The sequence below is a fragment of the Ischnura elegans genome, chromosome 1 (assembly GCF_921293095.1).
Source record: "Ischnura elegans chromosome 1, ioIscEleg1.1, whole genome shotgun sequence".
Taxonomy (NCBI): Eukaryota; Metazoa; Arthropoda; class Insecta; order Odonata; family Coenagrionidae; genus Ischnura; species Ischnura elegans.
The window spans coordinates 41,995,338-42,018,986 of NC_060246.1; the positions used below are offsets into that span (position 1 = coordinate 41,995,338).

The 23,649-nt window shown below is 40.7% G+C and overlaps 1 protein-coding gene across 1 annotated transcript in view; it reads right to left on the reverse strand.

Moving 5' to 3' along the window:
• The window catches only part of LOC124159332, a 457,426-nt gene that overhangs the window by 26,754 nt on the left and 407,023 nt on the right, over positions 1–23,649 (reverse strand). The window contains exon 5 of the mRNA XM_046535083.1: positions 13,989–14,345. Within this exon, the coding sequence (XP_046391039.1) occupies positions 13,989–14,345 (357 nt within the window). The remainder of the gene's footprint in view (positions 1–13,988; positions 14,346–23,649) is intronic.

The following is a 23,649-nucleotide window of genomic DNA, read 5'->3' on the forward strand; positions in this document are numbered from 1 at the left end:
TCGGGACGCCAAACAAGAGTGAGATTCGTGATGGAATCAGACCATTCCAAAACTCAGCTCTTAGGTGAGGAAGTTTGACTACATAGGGAACTCAATGGTTTCACATTAGATCGTGTCTCGCGCTAAGCCATCCCACATGCGGAAGGTTGGCGACCCCTCGCCATTAAGCCCCGAGACTATGTTCGCGGAAAAAAACGGAGTAAAAGATAGGACACAAAAATAAATGGAGGGAGAAACTAAATGGATTGGCACGGTTGGAGTCGTACCAGCGACGTGACAGGCATGCAGATGATAAAAGAGGTTTGAGGTCTCAGGCGCGTCAAACATATTCCCTGATGCGAAAAAATGATTTCCGCGCCTGACAAGCGACAGATAGCGAGAGAAATCACCCGAAAAAAGAGCAAAGGAAAAAATTGTCACTCGTTAAGATCCATCACAAGTTGATGACTGAAAATAATTACACTGAAAGTAATAACATCGTAAAATATACACGGGATATGGTTAATATAAATGAAATAGAATACAGATAATATGCGAAAAAAGAAAAAGGCGAATAAGATCGCGCTTTAACGTATGTTCTACATAAACTATGAAGAACTAATAAAAGAAAACTGAATTATTGGACGGAAAAATATATTATCTTTTATGCATGGTAATATTACGACAATATGGGAGCATTTCGGATTAAGACCAGTAAATAAGTAAGAAAAATAAATTAATTGAATACGAGAAGCACTCACTTTTCAAAATAAATAAAATACGTAGACAAATTTTAAATTATTTTCAGTTCATTGTCAACGCAATTCGATCTACAGGGCTAATAGGAGACTTGTAAAATCAGTGCCATTCAGAGAAATGTGTTTACAGATAGCGAGCGTGAGTTTCACTCAGCAGTAGGCAACGGAGAGACTGATGCCTCATCCCCGAATTAGAACCTCACAAGTGAAAAATTGAGGAGGAATATTGCAGCTAACTGGGATAATGAAGTCTGATGGTATACGGCTTTTTGGTAAGTTTAGTCGGCAAAAATAATGGCGACGTAGTCATCGTGTACAAATAAAACCTGCAGGAGGGGATGCATAAAATGACCACATATAGTTGATAATTTGTTTGCACCACATCAAGAAACGATATCATATATTATGTACCCGAGTAATCTTTATATTGTCGAGTAGGTAAATTTTGATTTCATGCATAAATATCTGGACAGAGTGTGGACAGAGTATTAAAAGCACATGCATTAAAAAATGAAATAAAAGATGTCCTAGCCAAGATAAAAGAAGGCCAAACTCGTAGAACCATACACATCGAACTATATTGCTTGTTTATGAGTAAGTACCCTCGAAATTTACACCTGCTCCCCGACTATCAGACGCTCGACCAACTTCTAGAACAAAAGTCATTTATTATTCAGAATGCGCTAAAGGCGACTATAAAGCGAAGGAATCATGAAGCAAGAGATATAAACCAATGATATACTAACGGAGGAGGAGAAAGGGAAATAAATTATTCTGATCAGCTAGACCGGAGAGCCGAAATGATTTCGAGAAGCTCAGCGCATTGAAATACAAGGTTTTGAAAACGTGAAGCCTTCTTTGCAGAAACTAGGTACACGGGAAAGATTAAGAGTAAGTTAGGCGTTATGAAACAGAACACTCGACCTTTCACAGGAATAGGGGACGACTCAAAAGGTCACCAATTAATCAAATTTGAACTTTTGTATAGGGAAAAGGTATAATCCGTGATCTCATGAGAAGGAACAACACAAGGGTGAGGGAAGGGCATTCACTTTGGCACGAAAATCATTTGTTTTCGCGGCGCTCAACTACACAACAGCTTCCTCAAGCGGGAAAGCATGATTATCAAATCAAAAGAGTCAATACTTAGAAATGGAGCGGGATGTAACCCCAATGAATCACAAAATAACGAGACGAGTAAACAAACATTCGCTTCTATTTATCTTTCGGATTTTTATTCCCGAAGGAGTTCATTAAGAAGGTCCTGACTCGGTCCTACGATTGAAATCGAATACGTAAATAGGCTTTTTTTGAAGTATTACACTGAAAATACTGATGTCCCATGCAGCATACTATGATTTAATACGGCGACTTTTGCCATCTCAACAGGCAAATTATTCGTGGAACGTACAATATTCAATACATATTTATTTCTCCAATGTAATTCGACTATGGCACCTTTCCCAATCAGCTAGCGCATTTGACTTAACGTACGTCATTAATTTGTTAACATAAACGAAAGTAGTTAATTGAGGTGCCTGTATGATATGTTATTGAGCAAGTCATACATATGTCATAATACTACTTATACCTTTTTTGTCAACACAATAATTATATACAGTTTAAAATCTGCACTTTTCTACACATATAGGCCTAGCCACAGCTTTTAAACATATCTCCGAAAAAGCTAATTAAGGTATCGGAAGTTATGACTCCAGTAACAAATTGTTTATGTCAGGCGGTCGATAAAATAGGTACCCAATACAACTGCAGAGCAAATTATGAAACTTGCAAGTGATAAATGTGTACTTCTTTCCTTCGCGTAGCGTTCTAAAGGGCTCTATTCCGTCGATTGAAAACACCCCCTTCTCCTAGGCCAAGATAGCCACCCCCAACAGAGGCGGGAGGTGAACGGCGCCACCGGCCCAAAGCAGCAGTCGGCGTTGCCACGTCTACGTGACTCACCTTGTGCTAAACCCTCCCGCCCACCCCTCCCCCACAGACCATTCGCCTCCCGGCGAATTCCCACCTGAAGCACCCAACCCTTTCCTATCAACCCTTCCAGCCAAACTAACCCCCCCCCCTCTCTCTCTCTCTCGCACCCCGCGCCCTTGTTTTCGCGAGTCCAAATGCCACGCTGAATTTCTTTTCCCCCACCGCTTCACCCACGACTAGACTTGGTCGATGATGGACGATTTAAGCTCGAATTGGCTGGCCAACACAAAAATCCTCATATATTACTATCGATGTTCATGGACAGAAGAAAATAAACGATTGCCTTCGATTTTTGATTAGAGCACGGAATAAACTCTAAAGTATAATTTTAAAACTCAAATACAGATGTTACAAATCGTGTTAGTTTGGCTCAAAATAAGTTTCTTTTGTTTCAATATCCAGTGTTCTTTTATACTTTCCACAATCTACTATAATATATATTTCTATTTTCCATCGGAATATAGCATATACATTCTTTTACAATAGGTCTTCGATTTTCGGGTCTAATGACCAATGCCGGAGATCGACGGCAGTCGAATATAGACACAACATTATACAACAGCACAGAAAACGTCGAAAAATGAGAGACTAAGGATTTGTTTCATATCACCTCTAATAATCAAGAAAGTTTTAATCATCACGTTAGCCTCAATATTCAGAAGATAGTTGACCGAAGACCATAGATAATTATCTACAATATATCACTACAGCGAATATATAATTATATCACAATTATAATTATATATTATAAAAATAAAATACATTGTGATCTATACAAAATAACCAACGCCATTGACGGTTATCGAAACCAACTATGTAATCGACGACTTTTTAGGCTATCGACGAAAGAACAAGAAAGACAAATCCTTGTCATGTCTCCCACCACAAGAAATGCTTCTTTCCTTCTCCTTCATTAGCAGCTCTCGACACCTTCCCCTTCTCTTACACCCCCACATATCCAACAATTCCCTCGCTTCTCAATGAGTCTCCCACGAAAACAAGCCTCGGGAACGCCGTCAGCTCCTCATTCGAAAACTCACTTCGCCATTTCGCGTCCACTCCAACCGAGAGAGAGAGAGAGAGAGAGAGAGAGAGAGAGATAGAGAGAGAGAGGAAATCGCACGACGACATTAGCACCTCAATCAATACAGGCCCTCATCAGCAGCCCTTTCTTCTAAGAGCGGAGTGGGATGATTAGGGGAGGTGACATACACGCCACTACGCTAATCTTGCCTTTTAGAAGAAATCGACGCTACAAAGTGTTGTGTTTTGAACATAGTAAATTAAATTCGCGGCAAGGAATACAATTGGGATACTATTCATGACGTAAATGTTCAAAGCATTTGTTTAGAGGATTAAAAGCGTAGAAAATCACACACAAATTAGTTAATCGGTGTTTTAAGTACCGAAAGATAATCAAACATTGTGATGACCCCAACTATCATTACTTGGACAAGTCTAATTTTCAATACAACATGAAAGGAAACAATTAATACAGTGACTAAAGTTAATAAAAATAAATCTAAATAAAAATATGTTAAACCACGCCATGTGAGATTTATTTGCGATACCGTGCCATGGATATGCACAGAAGAAGCCCAATGGAGCTACGGAATTTGATGAACAATTGAGATCGTTCCAGATTTTCGCTCAGAATAAAATAGTGCGAATCTTCTTAAAACTGAAATACCGACTTCAATCATCCAGCTGCCCCTGCCGAAAAATATTTCGTTAACATCAAATGTATAATATAAATTTCTATATCCTACCTTAATGGAAATTCATCATTAAAAGGGCCGACGGCGTCGTAAAATATTTTCATTCCTCTATAGAAAAAACATGAGGCATTGACGTCAAAATCAGGGAGGTTCAGCTGGCACTCATGAAATCAATATAAAATCCGGGAGGGAGGAGGAAAGGTAACCCGGAGTTGATTGAACACCACCCTACACGGGAGGCACTAAGGGTCTCCGTGTTCTCCATTCATCGTATTTAGCGCTTTCGCGATGCTCTCCAAGTAGATCCCAATCAGAGATTCCTATTCAACCAGACTTTACATACGCCACCGCTGGGATCGGATTCCGAAATTTCAGTATCGACAAAAATCACATTGAAGACCACATTAAGCCGACAACCAACACCTAGCTTGCCCTGAGATCGCGAAATACTTCTCATTCCGTATTAAAATAATCTGATTGGAATAAAAGTTAACAAATACAAAATGTTTATATTGATGGCGATTTATAATATTTTGTCAACTGTCGTGCAATTTTCATTTCAACAAGACAGCATTTCCTAAATATTTTAAGAGGTCAAGTCGCAAACATATATATAATCCTTCTATCATTGTTAAATAGCACACATTCTCTTTTTTTTTAATACAAACCCTCTATTTATATAAATCTGCTATCAGCCCTGCCTTGTGGGAATAATAATTAAGAACGTACATCCACCACGGCCGGGGTCATTTTCAACCGCTTGCAAGTCTAATTTTGAGCAATTAAAAGCAACCAAATAAATTTGAACTCATTCAATATAGTTAAGAAAAGGCAAATAAATGAAACTTAACACAAGAAACGGAGTATTCCATGCATACTCTAAATTAGTGTATTATGTAGGCCGGTAACACCCCTCCCGCATCCAAATTCTTTCTCTTCTCACCGCTAATGCACCCAAGTCCACCCTCTTCCCACCTTCAGTGTACCACCCGTCTCCCGCTCCTAACTACATTTCCCACCTTCTACGTCGATGGAACCGCCACCATTCTATAAATAGAGGTGGGTGGGATTGCGATCGATCGACACGTCAAATAAGGCGCCAAAGCGTTCCCTGAGAGTATTGGCATGGATTCCCGATTCCCTCCTGACCACGGAACGTTTTAACTTTTTTTTAAAACTAGGATTGTGAAAATTGGAATCAGAGCGTCGCGTCGGGACCAAAATCAAACACCAATTACGGGAACGAGGGTGGGGTTTGCTTTACCGTGAGGTCCTTCTGTGCCCTCAGTGAGTCTATCTCCAGTGGATTAAACAGAATCCACGTTGAACAGAAAGAGAGGCCACTGCGAGAAATAGGAAAAGATTCCGAATTTTTGAGCAGCAGACGAACGGAATTAAACTGACGAATTTAGCCAGGAAATAAAATAGAGCGAAACTATTGACCAAGTTTCGTGTGTGCCTGGAAAACTTAGCTACGTACTTAAAATGAAAGCCAAATTCAAGAAATGTTCACCAATTAACGACTGATAATAATTAAATGTTGAACCAAGGTACTAACTGAATTAGCATGAGGGTTTATAATTTTTATTATTTATGTCACGAAAGAACCCACGGTAAATATGGGAGACAACAAGGAAAAAAATAATAGATGAATAGAGAAAAGAGGAATGGAGTTCCAGGAATTAACGTTCCATTCAATGCTTAGCACAGCTGCCAGCAGTGTCAGTGATGTTGAGTTATGGATGTACCTACATGTATTTAGGATATATGTGTACACAAGATGGAGATTATATCAAGAAACTATTCAAATAATTAAGTAATATTTACAATTTAAAATTAAGAAACCACTCAAAAACGGCAGCATGAAAAATCGAACATGTTCATTTCTTCAATAATTAGGGTGCAACATATCATGTAAGATACAAACATGCTTGTTCATTTCATAGCAAGAAAATTACATGACCAGAGTGAAATAAGATCAAGTGAAAGTGCGACCCCGAGAATGAAAGAATTCTGCAGGATCACTTCCTCTCGAAGCGTTTATTAGGATAAAAAATTGGCAAGACATCCATAAGTTTGAGCGCAATGCGGAATTTCCCCCAAAATGTAGAGACAGTTATTTTCTCCTCAAAAGTGTCGGATACACCATGAGGTCGTTTCGTTCCAGCATCCAAGTCTTGGCATCCAATAATATTTCCGTGGAAAAAACACTGTGGGCAACGCACCAGACAATATTGATTAACGCAATTCATGGAAGCGAAAGTCTCGGAAAATTAATCCAGAAGTAAGCTTGTCTCAAGTCAGTACCATTTTCGACAGTAACAAAAAAGGAATAAGAGATTCTAAGATCGGACGTAATTGGGTGTGCATATTTGTCCGTCCGTAAATGGTCAGTTCTAATTCTAGCCTCAAGTAGTAGTCAAAGTTAAAAAAATATAATATTAACCATTAATAATTGCATAATCACTCACTTCTTCGGAAAAAAGGCGTCAATTTAGTAACTTAGCAACTCGATTGCAACGTATCAAGGTAAAAATTACCACGATTGTAAGATTCGTCCGTAGATTGCGATCAAGCTCAGACGGAAGGAGGAAAGCAGATAGTGGCTTTTAGGGGCAGCCTTGTTCACGAATGACGCCGTAAAGTCACATGAAAAATATTATTAGCAAATACACAATAAACTGTTCGTCTCGTAGATCTGAATCAATTTAAATTCTGACAACTGCACGCTAGGCATACCGTCAATGAAAATAATAAAGGTGTCATAATAAAATATAAATGCAAGTATCCGACTGAAATCATGACCACAATAAATAACGAGGGCTAAATGTCCTTAATCGACTACCGGTATTACTATGCTCACGAGAATAAACTCGAGGAGGCGATAGGTAAAAAACAACGGGACTAGCAATGAAAAATGTGACCTTTAAGTGGAACGAAACAAAAATTTGGTAAAAGAATACAATAAATAGATAGCGCTATCTTGAAAGTATCTTTCTGAAGGGCATCATACTCCACAAAGGAAATTAAGGAATCTGTAATGATCCCCAATAATTGGTAGGGCAGGATGGAGATATTATTTAATCAAGAATATGCCATTTTCTTCCGAAAATGGAATACAGCTACCACTTGAAAATATAGAAAAAGAATAGTAAATACGTGGGGAATGAAAAAACTCAAAGACAGTGTATCATCCGCAACACAAGCGGAATGTAGAACCAAATGCCCAAGAAAATCTATAGAAGAGAGCCGAGCGAGGAGTTCACTTAATGAACCTTCCAATTTAATCCCATCCAAACAAAAAAAATGAAGTCACAGCGGGCGCACCAAGACGGCATCCACGGTCATGAATAGCGCCGTCTATAGAGGCAGGAAAAGCACGTTGCCGCCGGCCAATAGACCCCTGGAGACGGCGGAGGGGACTAGAGGAAAATATTTTCCTCCCCACCACGACTCCTATTTCCCTACTCCTCCGCCCCCTTCTACTAGCGCTCTCCTTCGCGATGAACCAATGGAGTAGGGAAATATAATGCTCCTGGGAGAGGAAATAATGTTGCCATGGTAATGAGCGGTTGGAGGGGAGGCGAAAGATAAGAGGGGTTCGACAGAAAGGGTGGGAAAATGGGGTGGGAGGAAAAGGTGGGAGGGTTGAGTGGGAGGAGAGTAGGTACTCTTGAAATGCCGGGCGACAAGTGAGCGTCTAGGAGGCAGGCTAGAAGTGGCGCCAAGGAGCCGTGGGTACATAATAAGAGACTAGGATAATTCCATCTGCGCCCCCCGAGGTAAATGAAACGGCAATTGATGGAAGGAAGTAGTCTTCATTGTTCGATGGAGAGACGGGAAAGGACAAGTGTTTATTTTACCAATTTTACCAAAGTGGAAACGTTCATTTGAGACGTCACCATTTGAAATTATTCCTAGGAGTAGAACCATTATTTCCCAACACATTGGATATTTCACGATGAGTATATTTCATCTTCTAAAACAATACTTTTAAAAGGTAAATACATATGTTTTAACTTTATGAAAACTCGTATTGATAATAAAATTCATAATAATTATTTCCGCGGTAATAGTTTTCAATTATGTTCATGAATACACACCAGTATGTGAGGATTGCCAATTGAAAAAAATACGATGACTATTTCAAAATAATGGATTTTGAAGTAAGGATAGTGGAAATATCAAAACACTGATTTTATTAATACTAATATGAAATCAAATCAACCCAGGGTTATAACTATTCAATCTCGATTAGTCAATTAAAATTTAAGGCCATGAATCAAGGTTCGAGAAATAGGTGTTATTATCCCTAACTTCAGTCTCCAGTTCAGATGCTAAAAAGCTAGTTTAAAGTTTAAAATAAAAGTTAAAAGAACAAACTTAATGTAACTAATTAAAACCCAGCGTTTCTCCACATAAACAACAAATATCAGGACCGTGAAGAAGAACTACATGATTTATACTATTTTCTCAGTTTTCAGAAGGAATAAGTCGCAAAATAAAGAAGCACAGCACTAAGGTATGGATCCGTAAGGTTTATGCTTACATTCGACTAATACCGCAGATGTCTCTTGCATCTTTTCCACTTATGGTAACCAGAATTTCTACGGAAAAACGGTCACCAAAGTCTTCACAATAAGTTTGCCTTTCTGTTGCTAATAACTAATTCTGTTGCATCTAAAGATCTTTTGACTCTTTGATCAAAGCGACCTCAAAATTTTCGAAACTTTACATTTTGAAATACCAAGCCAGATTAGTGAATACATTGATCAACTCCTCCGATACAAGACTGGAATTTAGAATGAAACAGATCTGAAAGATTCCGATTTATACTTTAAAATGATCTCACAATTGCTGGCTAAAACACAAAGTAGGTAAAATCCCAAAAATAATGAGCTTATTTAATATGAAAAGAATCAATAAAACAAAATTTGCTTTCAATCACTAAATCAAACATTCCTTTATAGGTCATCGTGACAAAAAATTTAACAACAATACGAAATATTGATACACCAAACCTCAATGCAAATATCCAAATCCAAAAGATACCAGCCATACCACCATTGTTTGCAGACCGACAAACGGATACGTGAACATGAGGCGATTGATTACGTGATCAAAGACAGCTTCAGAAGCAGCTTCGCCATCCACCGGAAATCCTCCTCCAATTCCTTGCCTATAATGGATACGGCTAAATGATATTTCCGCCCGATTCCCTGAGGAATGGATGACTGGAGGGGAATGGTGTCCAAGAACGGGAAGGGACCCGAGGAGCAAGCAGCCCTAGGGAAGCACAGCGAGAGGAAGACACAGGAAAGAGGAAGTGCGCCCAAGCGTGTGGGGGGACGATGACTTGTAGGTCATCCCGCAAAAGGCCGCGGAGAATCCGGCGAGAGGCGATCCCATTGCCCTCGGCGGGAACCTCCGCCTGCTGCCAGTAGTAACAGTAGAACACCGCACTACGGAAAAAAGCTTTCGCCCACCCGTCTGGATTCCTACCTATCGTCCTTAAGCCCATATTACACGATAATTGATCCTTCGGAAGACCCGATATGCAAGCGAATACGCGATATCGAGGACAGAGCCCACCGCGACTACAGACGTCCTTGCAACGTTCACGCGATCACTGAACTTCACAGCGGTGATGTCGTATGAGGATTAAGATCGAGGTGAGATCTTTCAACTGAAGTTTCCATGCGAATAATAAAAACTGTGGCCACTGACCGTACGGCAGTTATGACACAAAAATTAACTTCGAAAGTTTCTGATTCCTAATCTAGGTTTTTCGGTGAAAAAAATGAGTACATCTAACAGCAAATTGTGAACATAGAATGAGAATTTTTTGGCACATAAAAGGTAGGTACTGAAATTTATATCCCTAGAACAACCAAGGTAAAACAAGAATAGGCAAGTCCCATTACACTCTTTCACGGATTGGTTATGATATTATGTAGCGCCGAATAATTCTCCAAAATAAATTAACATGAATGTTCCTAACAAACTGGCGATTTCGGGAAATGCTCCCGCACTTTCATGGCACTCAATGTAGATAGTTTTCATGCAAAAAGCTGAGCTTCTAACATTGCGAATTAAGAGGTTACTGGGGTAGCACTCCATTCGAAAAGTTGCCCACCACGTAAGAAAAAAGGAGAGTGGCTTTGAGGGGAGGTAAATGCTATAACTCATATACGTAGATATAAATATGGAATACTATATTCCATCGGTGTAGTCTCGAATTTCATGAGAAAAATAGCGAAGAGTACATCAATAACAAGAGATTATGTGGGAAAATCTAATTACGAAGTATAGTAAAATCAAAATAGCGCAATACGTAGGGCTCCTACGTGAGTTTCTAGCGAAATTTTTAAACAGTTATCGCCTTCTAATACCATTTTGGAATTTCTTAACGTAAGCCTGTTGTTTCACAACTACAGATAATTGTTGGGGAGGCTAATGCTCTCTCAAAACTCTGACCTAGTTTCTCGGGCGGGCCCAGGCACAATGCTTAGTGCATACATTTCCTGATTACACATCTGTCTATTGATGATAACCGACAATAACGGATAGAGGAACGGGGAAATTAAATATTCCAAACCCTCGACTCAGAATTGCGGTTCCGAACCAAGGTCATATTTTTGGGACAATGAACTCTGGTGACACATCAGGCCCGTGATGTCATTGGCCTTACTCTTAACACCTGCCCTACCAAGGAAAACAATTACGGACTACGAAACTGGGACAACATGATTCGATAAGGCGCACTGACATACGCAGCGATGTGAGAAAGTTCTTTTGTCAACAACAGGCGTTAATATGAGTACCTCATTGAAAGGAAAAAGTATACATAACATAAAAAGTAGGAAAGCAACCATAGCATATTATTACTCTAAAAATAGATAATTTACGACAATAGAAAACTTAGTTCCTTTTTAGAGGACTTTATATGCATTACCGTGGCCACAAAATTAAAAACTATTCCATTTTATCCCGAAGGAATTTTTTTAAATTTATATGACTAAAGTTTATATGATCACATTCAAGCGCAGCATATTTTTCACGACATGGCGAAACACCAGAAAAGGCCACCCTCAGCTATTAGCAGGTAGGACGTTTATCTACAAATAGACGTAGATACAATGTATAGATTGAGCTAAAACTAAAAAAACGGAGCCGAATTCGACAAAATTTGAAGCAAATGCCGAAATAGTTACGCTAAATTGCGCAAATTAGGAGGCGATGATTATTTTCGAGAGTCTACAGGCTACTTAACTAGATCATAACAAAGATTCTTCCACTAGGGCACAAGCATTTCTCTTCCTTCCTGTATTCTTTCTAATATCATAGCAGGGTAATCAACAAGCAAACATCATCATTTTTAAGTAGGAACACCGAGAGAATGAAGGTTTTGTGCGAGTATTTTTTTAAATCACCTGACGAACTTAATTTCAGCTCCTAATTCTCGAAATTGAAAAGCAAATGAGGAATAAACAAAGAGGGATCGCTCTCACGGGAGAGTGAGAAATTTTCAACATGCTCTACCCCAATCTCATTAAAATGCATGAATGAACAACATGTAGTTGCGCTGCGAGGGAATAAACAATGAAAACACGCAAGGAGGCAAACTGATATCATACACTTGAGATAACGGATTTTCTAGGATAATGATGATGATAATCACCTTTTTACAAACAAATTCTTTCTGTCATATCCGAGTGAGCTCAGTTGAAAAATTTCCCGGAATTAAAAACGTTTGAGCGTGCGTCCGTGGCATCGACAGATGGCAATATGTATAAAATACATACTGAGCTTATACAACACATACTAACAAGTATATATGTACTGTAGTTTGTAAGTATGTTTTATACAATACTATATATTGTATACAATGCATACTTAGTATAGTATACTTTATACAATACTATATATTTTGTATACAATAAATACTCAGTATACATATATATATATATATTAACAATTCATACAATATATACAATGCGTACTGAGTATGTATTGACATATCTTATAGATGTATATTACATACTAAACTCTCTGCATTCAGGCTACGAGACTGCTACATCAGGTCATGAAAATTTTCATAGTCTCTATATCGAACGTTTGTGCTCTATTAATTTTTTACGGGAGTTCGTGACTAGGAAAATTGCTAATAAATAAAACATCGACTGATCGCAGGTAATCGATTTTCCACGAAAATAAATAGTAGTATTTTCACTTTTCTTTAAATTTTACCACAATTACGGGGACACCTCTTCGATGGTACTTTTAATAAGCTGGGTCCTAACATACAATGCATTAGTGCTGCAAACAAATACTAACAGGAGAGTTCAGGAGAGTTCCAACTGTTCAGTACCCTTCGGAATATTGATGTGGCGTGCATGAAATGGCGCTCCGCTGATTAATTTCATCTAACTAGAACATCTATCTAGATTCTAGACTACGGCAACACGAGATGATCATTTTTAGAAAAGTGTTTCGAAGAGAAATAAGAAAAACTATTTAAAAAACAAAAAAATGGATTTTTACGAAAGAAACTCCATTTCCACTTACACAGCGGATCGAAACGATGAGAATTCAGAGAAATGACGGCAGCGCATATATAGCGCAATAGGCACTAGCTAATAATCTTAGCGGAAAAGAAACAATGCGGAAAAATAATTAATGCAGGTTTACGAGGGTATTTTAATGGACTATTGTTCACGAAAACCTAGAATATTCTTTTACATTGAATTGAAAAATTCATGGAAAATTTACGCAGTTTTGCTGACACAAATGAAAAGGGTACTAAGCATTCTGTTGGGCACCTTGGCATTATACTACCGGTTCAATAATACGGCGGGAAGCTTGGAAGATAACTTCTTTGCATTTTGATATAATTGAATTGAACGCAGTTGTTTCAAATAGGTATTGAATTTAACTTATCCAATCCAATTCACCATTAGGGCATCAGAGGAAAATACTAAAGCCCACATTTCACGATTTTTTGGTAAAAGATCAAAATGTGATGAAAATGAATTTTCCAAACTACCTACAATCATCGATTTAAAATGCTATGAAATCGGACGAAAATCGCAAAATAAGATTCAAGGGCGTCAAGGTAAAATCCTCCTCGCCATATTGACCGCTCCTTTTCCGAAAATTAGTGCATATCTCAAAAACATTGCTCCATACAGGCGTATCTTCGATTTCTAGTCCAGAAAATCGTGTCTGTAATGTTTGAGCCACATAGTCATATAGGAAATTTCGTCCATAAATCGTATGTCAGAATACAAGTCCATAATGGACGAAAATTTACATACGATCATGTGGCTCAAATATTACAGATACGATTTTCTGGGCTAAAAATTCAAGATACGCCTGCATGGAATGCTTTTTGCGATACTACTTTACGGCTAGGAGCGGTCGATATGAACAATTATCTGAAATGTAGAGTAACACACATTTGAAGAACGCTCCACTCGGAACAAAAGCGTCCATTCTGATTCTCGCGCGTCACGGCGAGCGGGTTGTGCGGACTTACCTCGTCTGTCTGTCGTAGGGTGGCACGGTGATCGGGCTGGGTGAAGTCATCGTGGAGGTGGCTAGCAGGAGCAGTTGCTGCTGTTGCTGGGAGCCGCTCGCCAGTCCCTGTGCATCCAGCGGTAGGGAGAGGAGGTCGTCGGTGGGGTCGAAGGTCAGAGGCTCCGGCGAGCCCACCACCACGTGGGGCTTCTCGCTCTCGAAGAAGGTGACGCGTACTTTGGAGGTGGCGGCGGCCTCGGCGGCGGTCGCGGTGGACGCGGAGGACAGCGACGAGGAGGCGGAGGTCACCTTCCCGATGGCCCCACTAGAGGGAGAGCCCACGCCTCCGTGCGGAGATGAGGACGAGTGGTCGGATCTGCAATTCGAGAAAAATGAGAATTGATTAGATGAATGGAATTGAAACACAACGAAAAAACATGGAAACACCTTTGCAATCGCAAATCTACCACTGTCATACGAGTAAGAATACGATCACTACGAATCATCGCGCCTTATTTGGGGCGAATCAAAATAAAAATCAACTCATTTCTTTGTTTTCCTTTATGAGGAGGGAGCTTTTTTGGCACTGCACACGATTACGGAGTCCCAGGATTCTTATTCGAGGTGAAGCCTTAGGACACCCCCAGCCAAATTTCTCGCCATGCAATGGGATTCATGGTTTGATCTGCAATTCGGGAGAGAATCAGACTGATGAGGGCAGCAATCCGCCGGTGCAAGACAAAGCAAACAAAGCAAATATTTACACGGAAACGCCATCCGAGATCGCTAATCCTCGATAATTTTGCAATCGCCGCCAGCCAGTCATAGTGGCTTGCTTCGGACAAATAATAAAATTGCATACATTTATTTCTTTTGAGAATTGAACTTGGGAATTAGAGGTGGATAGACCTCTTGGAAAAGGAAGAAAGGGTCCGAATTACAATCCTGGTTGAAGACCAGACACTGCCAGGCAAAGAATATGGTCCCCATACCATAAATGGTGAATTTTACACGCCTGTGGCAGGATATGTTTTTATACTTCGTGGTTAGCTTTATCGAACAAGTTTTATGAGGAAATAAAAATACGGATAATATATTTAAAAACTAATTAAGACATTAACGAAAAAGGAACGCTATATATCGACACATATATTTCCATCAAAGCAAATATATATTTTTTATGTTTTCGAAAATAACTCAATCATATTAAAATTATGCCCCATAACTTGTCGGGATATTGCAGTGTGACCTGAGGTAAATACGTAATACGCAAAACGTTGTTGGTTCATGACGCCTCGAAGTGAGTGAAATTATGAAAGTAAGACTTGTTGACAACGTGGTATCATAGTAAATTTAAGCGGAAAGGTAAAATTCAATGGATTATGCAATACGACATTCGAGCAGCAGCGGTGGTGGACGGTTCAAAGCGAAGCAAATATATGCACAAAACACGAAAAAGCCCTTCGCGACCGTCAATCCGCGAAATGCTTACAAACTCGAGTCAAGCGCAAGCTTTTCGGCTTCGGTCAAAGAAGGATCCTCGAAAGCGATAACCTTGAAGATTATGCTTTTTTACGCGGATTGGGAGGTAGCGAAAGAGAACCAGGGACACTACCATCCTAAACCCACTACACTACCATCCTAAATCCAACTACACTACCATCCTAAATCCCACTACACTACCATCTGAAAGAAAGAGCACCTAGCGTCAAAGAACGACTCTCGGGACGTTAAGAATCCACTCTCATGTGGGACGGCCGGCCGCCATGACCTTCGGAAATAACTGAAAGGCTACGCGGTGAAGGCTGTGGGAGAAATATTTAGGCCAAAGATAAAGAGTTAGATCATGGGACAAAAATGCGGATTTTTTTTTACAGCACCCTATGCACAACCACCCGATAATAAAAAAAATGCAACTTCTGGCTTGCAAACATTAAACAATCATTTTTGATATTAATGGTAAATGTATACTTAGTTGAGACTTATATCTAAATAATCCCAAAATTTATTAAAATATCATTCCATGGCCAAAAAAAGTACGGGGTGGTAGAATTGATGTTAAAGAGAAGCTAGTAATCAATATTTGGAAGACAATAACTTTTAACTTCTACATGCAATTATTACTAGATCTAACATACTTAAAGCATATTGCCGTTGGGAAAGGAGTTGAAATGCGCCAGTAAGACTCGATTTAAACGATATGGCAACAATGACGAACCTCAAAATTCATATATTTTCCTTAATTTCGGTGATTCGGAAAATAACGATTACCTCGTTCGGAATATAACTGTAGATTGTATTTGTTACATCATAAAATAATGCCGCAACGATTAGCGTATATTTTTAGCCCCTAATAAAGAAATCTCCGGTTCACAAAAGCAACACAAAACATAACCATGTAGCCTATACATCTAAGCTCATTGCATATTAAATTTACCCTAAATTAATGCTAATACATAGCCGCAATGGTTTCACAATAAATTAAAATCAACAGGCTAATCACGAATGCCTAATTCATACCACAAATATAAAAGCAATTCTAAAAGATGAAAATAGGGTACGAATGAGAAAAATAAAAAACAGAGTTGAAAAGACAGGGAATTAAGATGAAAGCGAATGAAAATTGACCGAGTAGGTACTTAAATAGTATAATTATGTTCTAGGAAGAAAAAACAAGTTTTAATGAATTGATCATGCTACATTTAAAATTTTCTCGTTTGCACTCCTTATTTAAGTCTAAAATCATACCCAAGGTTACAATTATTGAACCTGTTATATTTCGTATTGAAGCGGCTGTATCCCACGGCTGAATTATCATAGATTAACAATACCAATGACATTAAATATATTGCGAAGAGTCTATATTGATCGGAGCGATGAAAACGAAGAGCCTATCGATTCAATACAAACACAACTTAAACAAATATTCCGCAGGAGAAGAGCTAGGAAAATGATTTTCCTCCGCGCAATTAAGCCAGTAAAATGGATACTCTCTTATAATAATGAATAATGAGTTCCAAAATGACTATCATCTTAAAATATTACAAGCACTAAATCATTGGAGAGTATAAAGAATCTTCAAAGGCATAAACATCAATATATAAGGACAACTGTGTCGGCGAAGACAAGTTCAAGATTGAGGCCTAAAAGCTGTAATAAAAGATTCAATTTTACCTCAATATTACGTCAATAAACGAGCAATTGATGAAAATTAGGTCAAATATGAAAAATAAACTTTGTTTCAAAGGAAATGTCAACTGGTAGAATAGTAAAGTCCACCAAAATGACTTCCCTTGACAAATAAATGGAAACAAGGGGAATCATTTTGACGGACAGAATGAACAGATAACATCATCAGCGTCAAAGTCAAGCGAGATCGGTTCGAAAGTATCACCTCCTCGATCGCGAAAGCCAGTTGACGCACTCAAAGCAAAATAAACATGACGCGACTCTGAGTAATCCACTGGCCGGGAGGGGAGGGAGACACGCGGGCGAAAATTCCTGGAAGGTAATGTCACTGGAAGGCTAAAAGGATCTTACTTGGAATTCTCTTTCTTTCCTTTCTTCTCCTTATTCTTCTTGTCTTTCTCCTTCTTCTCCTTGTTCTTCTTGTCCTTGTCCTTCTTCTCCTTGTTCTTCTTCTTTTTCTCGGCTTTCTTTTCCTTTTCCTCCTTTTCTTTCTCAGCCTTTATTCTTTTGGCTTTTTCTTTGATTATCTTCTCCTCCACGACTTCCTTCCTCTCGTTATTGTCTTTATCCTTCTTCACTTTCTCCTTCTTATCGGAACCCACTTTCTCCTTCTTATCGGAACATAGGCACGGCATGATTGCTCCGGATTCAACGCCGCACAAAACAAAGAATTAATTTTTTCTCACTTTCCCCGAGCTGGCGCTTCGAAGACCACCGGTACTTAAAAGATCGTACAGGAATGTTGATTGCCTGGTGATGGATCTGGATCGCTGACTCACTCTATTGCAAGCGGGGAAGGAAGGGAACGGGCGGTAGTAATCAGCGTAGCACTTTTTTGAAACAGAGCGTAACGGACAGGACTGACCACTGGAAGAAAACTCAATCTGGGACGACAAAATTTTCAAGTCTCACTTGAGCGAACCAGTACACTAACTATTTAGTTCTCGAGCACAACGGGTCGCTCGGGAAACGACAGAAGAATATCACGAACCGCGTCCCGCTAAGAAGCAGCTGGGGAGCGCATCTTCATCTCTTCACAACAAGGGCGAGGTGGCGCCTTTCGTAAACACGGTCGAGGGGCGACTCTCGGGGCAGTGCAGCGGAATAGATACGACGCGGTCGCCACGGGCGGGGGGCTTGGGACACTAAAACGAGAACGATGTCTCACCGCGAGCCGCAGGGCGCGCACGAAACACACTGGCCAGTACTCGCACACCACACACAACCTCACACACATAAAATGGACGCAAAATGGTGGGGCACGGGTGTACGTATTTTATATCCCGGACGTGCACCGACGTTGTCCGATAACGGTGGTTGGTGAGCGCCTCCGACGTCTATTCAAAAGAGGGCGTCGTCTGTATTTGGGGAGCCGAATTAACTCACCATTAATTATAGTCCCCACTTATATAGAGAGGGAGAGAGAGAGAGATGTCCCTGAGATCGGAATGGTCGATGATCGTTATGTCGTTGCCTTCCTTCCCCTCCACAAGATAGGTGCACTGCCTGGCTCCCGATCGTCCATTTAATTTCAGGCACGTAACCCACTTCCCCGACCGCTCTCCCGACGGCACGCGAAAACAACACGCAATCCCTTATGCCATCGATGAAAAGCGATGACGGGGAACGCAAAGGCACGCACACTCGATAAGAAGGACTGTCGGCGCCATCCAGGGGACAAAGCCACGGCCAAGAGAAGCACAATGCAGGGTAATCAATCGCACTCGCCACACAGCCGCTGCTGAATTTATAAGATGGAATGTTTTTGTCACCACCCGTCTTCAATTTTGCGAGGACCACAATACACTCAGATGAAGTTGATTCCACCGATTCTAATTCTTCATTGATTCAAATTACGTCCTCGAAAACAAACCGATGAGGTGACACAAGATTGAGCTGTTCCGAAAGCGAAACAAATAACGGTTAGGTCAACCAGCAATCCCTCCACTTCTTTTCCCACTCATCTATATTCACTTAATTTGAACAAAACCAGAAGAGCTAACCCAAGATTCAGCTCTATGACAAACGAACTCCCGGTGGAACAGCTGCTTAAACTATTTCCGCCACCGAGTTTACACGCTCGAAGATCAGCCCAAACTTAGGGTATCACTGACAAACACTTTCGTATCGTAACTGTCATCGATTTATCAGAGGTATTCTAAGGGCGATCCAGTGAGGAACCTAGCGAACACGGACTTGAGGTTTTCCCGAATCGAAGCGCACAAGGAGCACGGGACCTCCGAAACCTTCGTCTTGCCACGACAGGCGTTGGAGAGTGACTGGCTCGCTGACTGTTGAGTCCATCCTCAGGCGGAACACACCCACCCACCGCGATCCCCCCCCCTTCCTGAAAAAACTGAGGGCATTGGGTGAGCAGCAGAGAGGGACGCAGAGGAGTGGAGGGGGGCATAATGGAGAGGAAGGGAGAAAACAGGGAGTGATAGAAGCAGAAGAAAGAGAGAGAGAGAGAGAGAGAGTATAAAAGAACGGAGGGAAAATATGCGGAGGGGTCAGGGTGGGGAGAGGAACAGAAAGTAAACGCGAGGGTAGAGAAGTGTGAAAAAGGAACGGAGAGAGAGATGGGAGAGAAAGTGTAAAAGGGGAGGAGGAGGGGAAACAACAGGGGGTGGGGTGGGGGGCAAAGACAGCGTTGCCACGGGATGGGGGAGGCTGTGCGGTTGCCAAGAGAATTGGATAGCTTCCGAAATAGAAGGCTGGACTCCTATCCCACTCCCCAAAGCATTAAATCCTTTTCCCCCCCTCACCACAAGAAACCCTTCCGAAGACCACAAAGCTAACCCTTATCGCACACCTATTCTCCTTCACACCCTCCTCTCACTCACACGCAGAACAGGTTGGATTTCTCCGAAGGGTGATTTATTGGAATCGAAATCCGATGGCAAAATGTCTTGTATCGATGTCTATGGCTGGTGACGAGAAATGGCAACATGTGGTCGATGATTAAGCACGGTTATTTACGCAGCGGCGAGGTTTTGTAAAAATTGTTTATAATACAACAGCTAAAAATTGCTAAAACGACAATATAGAGTAAAAATAATGTCAGAATCAGGTTCAGGCAATTATAATCAATAAAATCAACCATTTTTGTAGATAATTTTGGGCAAAATAACGACGCTATTAATTTCGGCCAGCTGTTTTCGATTTGGGACCACTGTGCGCCGGTAGCCATCCACTTAGAACAACAAAGGATATCATTCGATTAAAAACGTCCTTGTTCACCTATGATCGATGATTTTCGACAAAATATCGGTTGAACACGGCAATTTGTGGAATTTGAACAGTAAATAGATCATCCAAAAAATTGCAAAAAATCAATTTTTCCCGCCTCTGCCATTGACATCAGTCAAAAACATCGACAGTGATTTCCAAACAGGCATTGAACGATGTCTACAGATTCAGCCCACACGTGAGATGGCCCTCATCCCTTTCCTCCTAACTCATTCGCTCCAACTCCAAACAAACCTTCCTTTCGAAAACGTTCCATCAAAAACCGAACGAGAGCTATTCTCCCCATCTTTTCCCGAGGGCACCTCATTCCTAACGCGTAAGCATGCCGTAACACACCCACACACCAATCATGATCCCTGAAGACTCCCCCCGTTGAAATCACCGGCATATTTTTAGAGTTCGACTCTAGTGGCGCAAAGCGAGATGAGCAGAAGACCGATTGGCAGAGAGGCAAGGGGTGGGGTGGGGTAAGTGTGGGGAGGAGGGTAGGGAGGCGGATAGAACAAGAGAGCGGCTAACAGGTTTTCCGCGGAACTGTCACGGGTAAAATTAATGCCTGCCAACAGGTCTCTCACGCGGCCAAAAAGGCTTTCTCGGTATGCACGGCGATAAAGGAGTTGCCGCAATTTCGATCCTTTCCCCACCCGGTTCGACGGGTTCCTTCGATGATCACATTTTATGATGCTGCATAACGCCATCGAGACGGCAAATGAGTAATTTCACTTTCAAACGCACCGAAATTACCTTCCATGCACGAATAATAATGATAATATCCGCGAGGCACAACGGGGTCAACCAAATACAGCGCAGGAATGCACAGAAAGTAGAGAGATCGACGAATGGAGACGGAAAAATCGGACAAGGTGTTCTAGAGGAGATTTAGTCGAATGGAAATGCTTATGACGGCATACACGGGAATAAACTACCGCGAAGACCACGAAATCCCTGACCTACATGCTAGGCATCCATCATCCGCTGAAGCCTTGCCATTAAGTTAGGATAGCAGTATTTTTAAAAGATAAAGCTAAGTGAATTGTAAATGGGAAGTTATTATCAGACTAATGTAACCCATTCCCTATACTTAGTCTAAGTATTTAAGGAATGAAATTATAACAAAACGATGATGATCATTGTTTAAAATTGAATTACATAAAGATAACTCCTGTTCTCGTACACTTTCAGCATTTGTAATACCACGATTTTATCGTCAATCATTTTCATTAAAGACGCTATCCTAAATCAAGCAAACCAATGATCGATCAATTAGTTCTTAGGAGTCTACGACTGACAAAGCACTAAAGATTTTGAGCCACCACGTAAGTGGAGGCAGGGAATACTGAGAGAACGTAGTGGGGTTGAAATTACGCCCGGGTTTAATATCGACCTGCTCCAAAGATAGTCGGCAATTGGTCCATGGTTCAACAGCCCATTAATAAAAAGTAAAAGCAGAAAAAGCTTGACTTCTACTCACATACTTGAGATTTATGATCTGGATCCTTGGATCGCAGAGGCGAAACTTATTCCCACAACAAAAGCAATTGAGCGAAACGTGGTAGCAAAATGCTTGGAAAAGAAACTGAGGGTGATGCAGCCAAGGGGATTTCGTTTCACAACTCTCCGTTAACTGCTATCGGGTTGACGAATAAATCAACAAACAAAAAATATTAACTTTTGTCATAACCTTTTCAGTGAAATTAATCAGAACAGAAAATACTGCTAAATTGAACTAAAAACACAGTGTTATTGACATCCCTTACTCTCCGTGTCGTTTTCTGGCTAGCGTTCAAATATACCATGCATTCTTAATTTCCGCGAAAAGATTACGAAAAAGACATTATTCACCGACATCAAGCGAGAATGCATCGATGAAACATTCCAATATTAAATCGTGCGAGAAAACCTACACATTACCACTAGTTAGGCTTTTCCAGGTTAAATTGCGCACGAAGTCCTGCATGACGTCACCCAAATCAAAGGTCGTCCTTGAGATCTTCTGTCCCATGCTTCAACCATGGAAGAAAAAACTCCGCGGGGCTCTCTCCCATTAGGGCCCCTCTCGTCAAGACGTGGCCTCCAAGCGACGGATTCCACAGTCGCTCTCCCCGAGCCCAATTATATACAGCGAAGCCCCCGGATTACGCGTCGAGAGTCGCCCCATTCCACATAAGGACCCTCCTCGAGAGCGCTCGTTTGAACTCATTGCTCCAATATCACAAGCCACCGCCGCGATCCACCGAACCCTTCCCGCTCGTTATTTCAAAGCGAATTGTTGCACCCTCTCGCAACCGCTTTTCTCCTTAGTCTTTACCCTCCTCCCTTTAACCCTCTCTGTCTTCTCTATGAGAGTGATATGACTTCACACTCACATATTCATTCTCCCTGGGGATTTCAAACCTCTACTCTCCACTACTTCTCACCCTCCCCCCGGATTCCTTTTGATTGCTCCGCCGCTTTTCCCACCCTCCTTCGCCGCTACCAAATCATTTCCACGCCCTAAAGGTCCTCAACCCTACCACGCTGGGTGCGGGAACGGCCTCGATATCCCCCAAAGCATGTCCCCACCGACCCTCCTCCATCGCTCCTCCACAACGGCTGTGTCACACGTTACATTTGTCACCACAACGCTTACGAACACACACGCAATCACGCCTCCCGAGAATAGCTTAGCACCACCGACGGAACGAACGATAAATCCACATGGGGTGGCCTTTCTGAGACACTAAATTAATTGCCAATCACAGAAAATTTTAAGGCATGTCACATTAGGCCGGATTTCCTTTTCTGTCCGTCGTCCAGAAAGAGAAAGTCGGTTTTAGGTATTGCGTAAACATTATTTTCTGTGCGCTCACTACGATTTAAATCATAAGCATAGATTTACAATGCATGTATACTTAATACTGATGAAAATATGAATTAAAAACATGATCTCTACGTAAATTTGGTTGCATTTATGCTCATAGCGGTTTATTCAATACAAGCATACGTCAAGAGAACATAATAAAACCATCAAAAATAAGCGATGTGAAAAAAAATTGCATGCCAAAAGTGGAAGATTAAATTTAAATAAGTACTAGAGCGTACTGGGGCGACTAAATAGTTCAAACCAAAAAATTAAAAATTATCTCCATCTATGATGATTAGATACATGATTACACACACAAAATAATATGATTATTGAATGTGCTTAAGCGAAAAAGATGATACACATGATGAGATTTGTAAATGTTTAAATATCCATACAG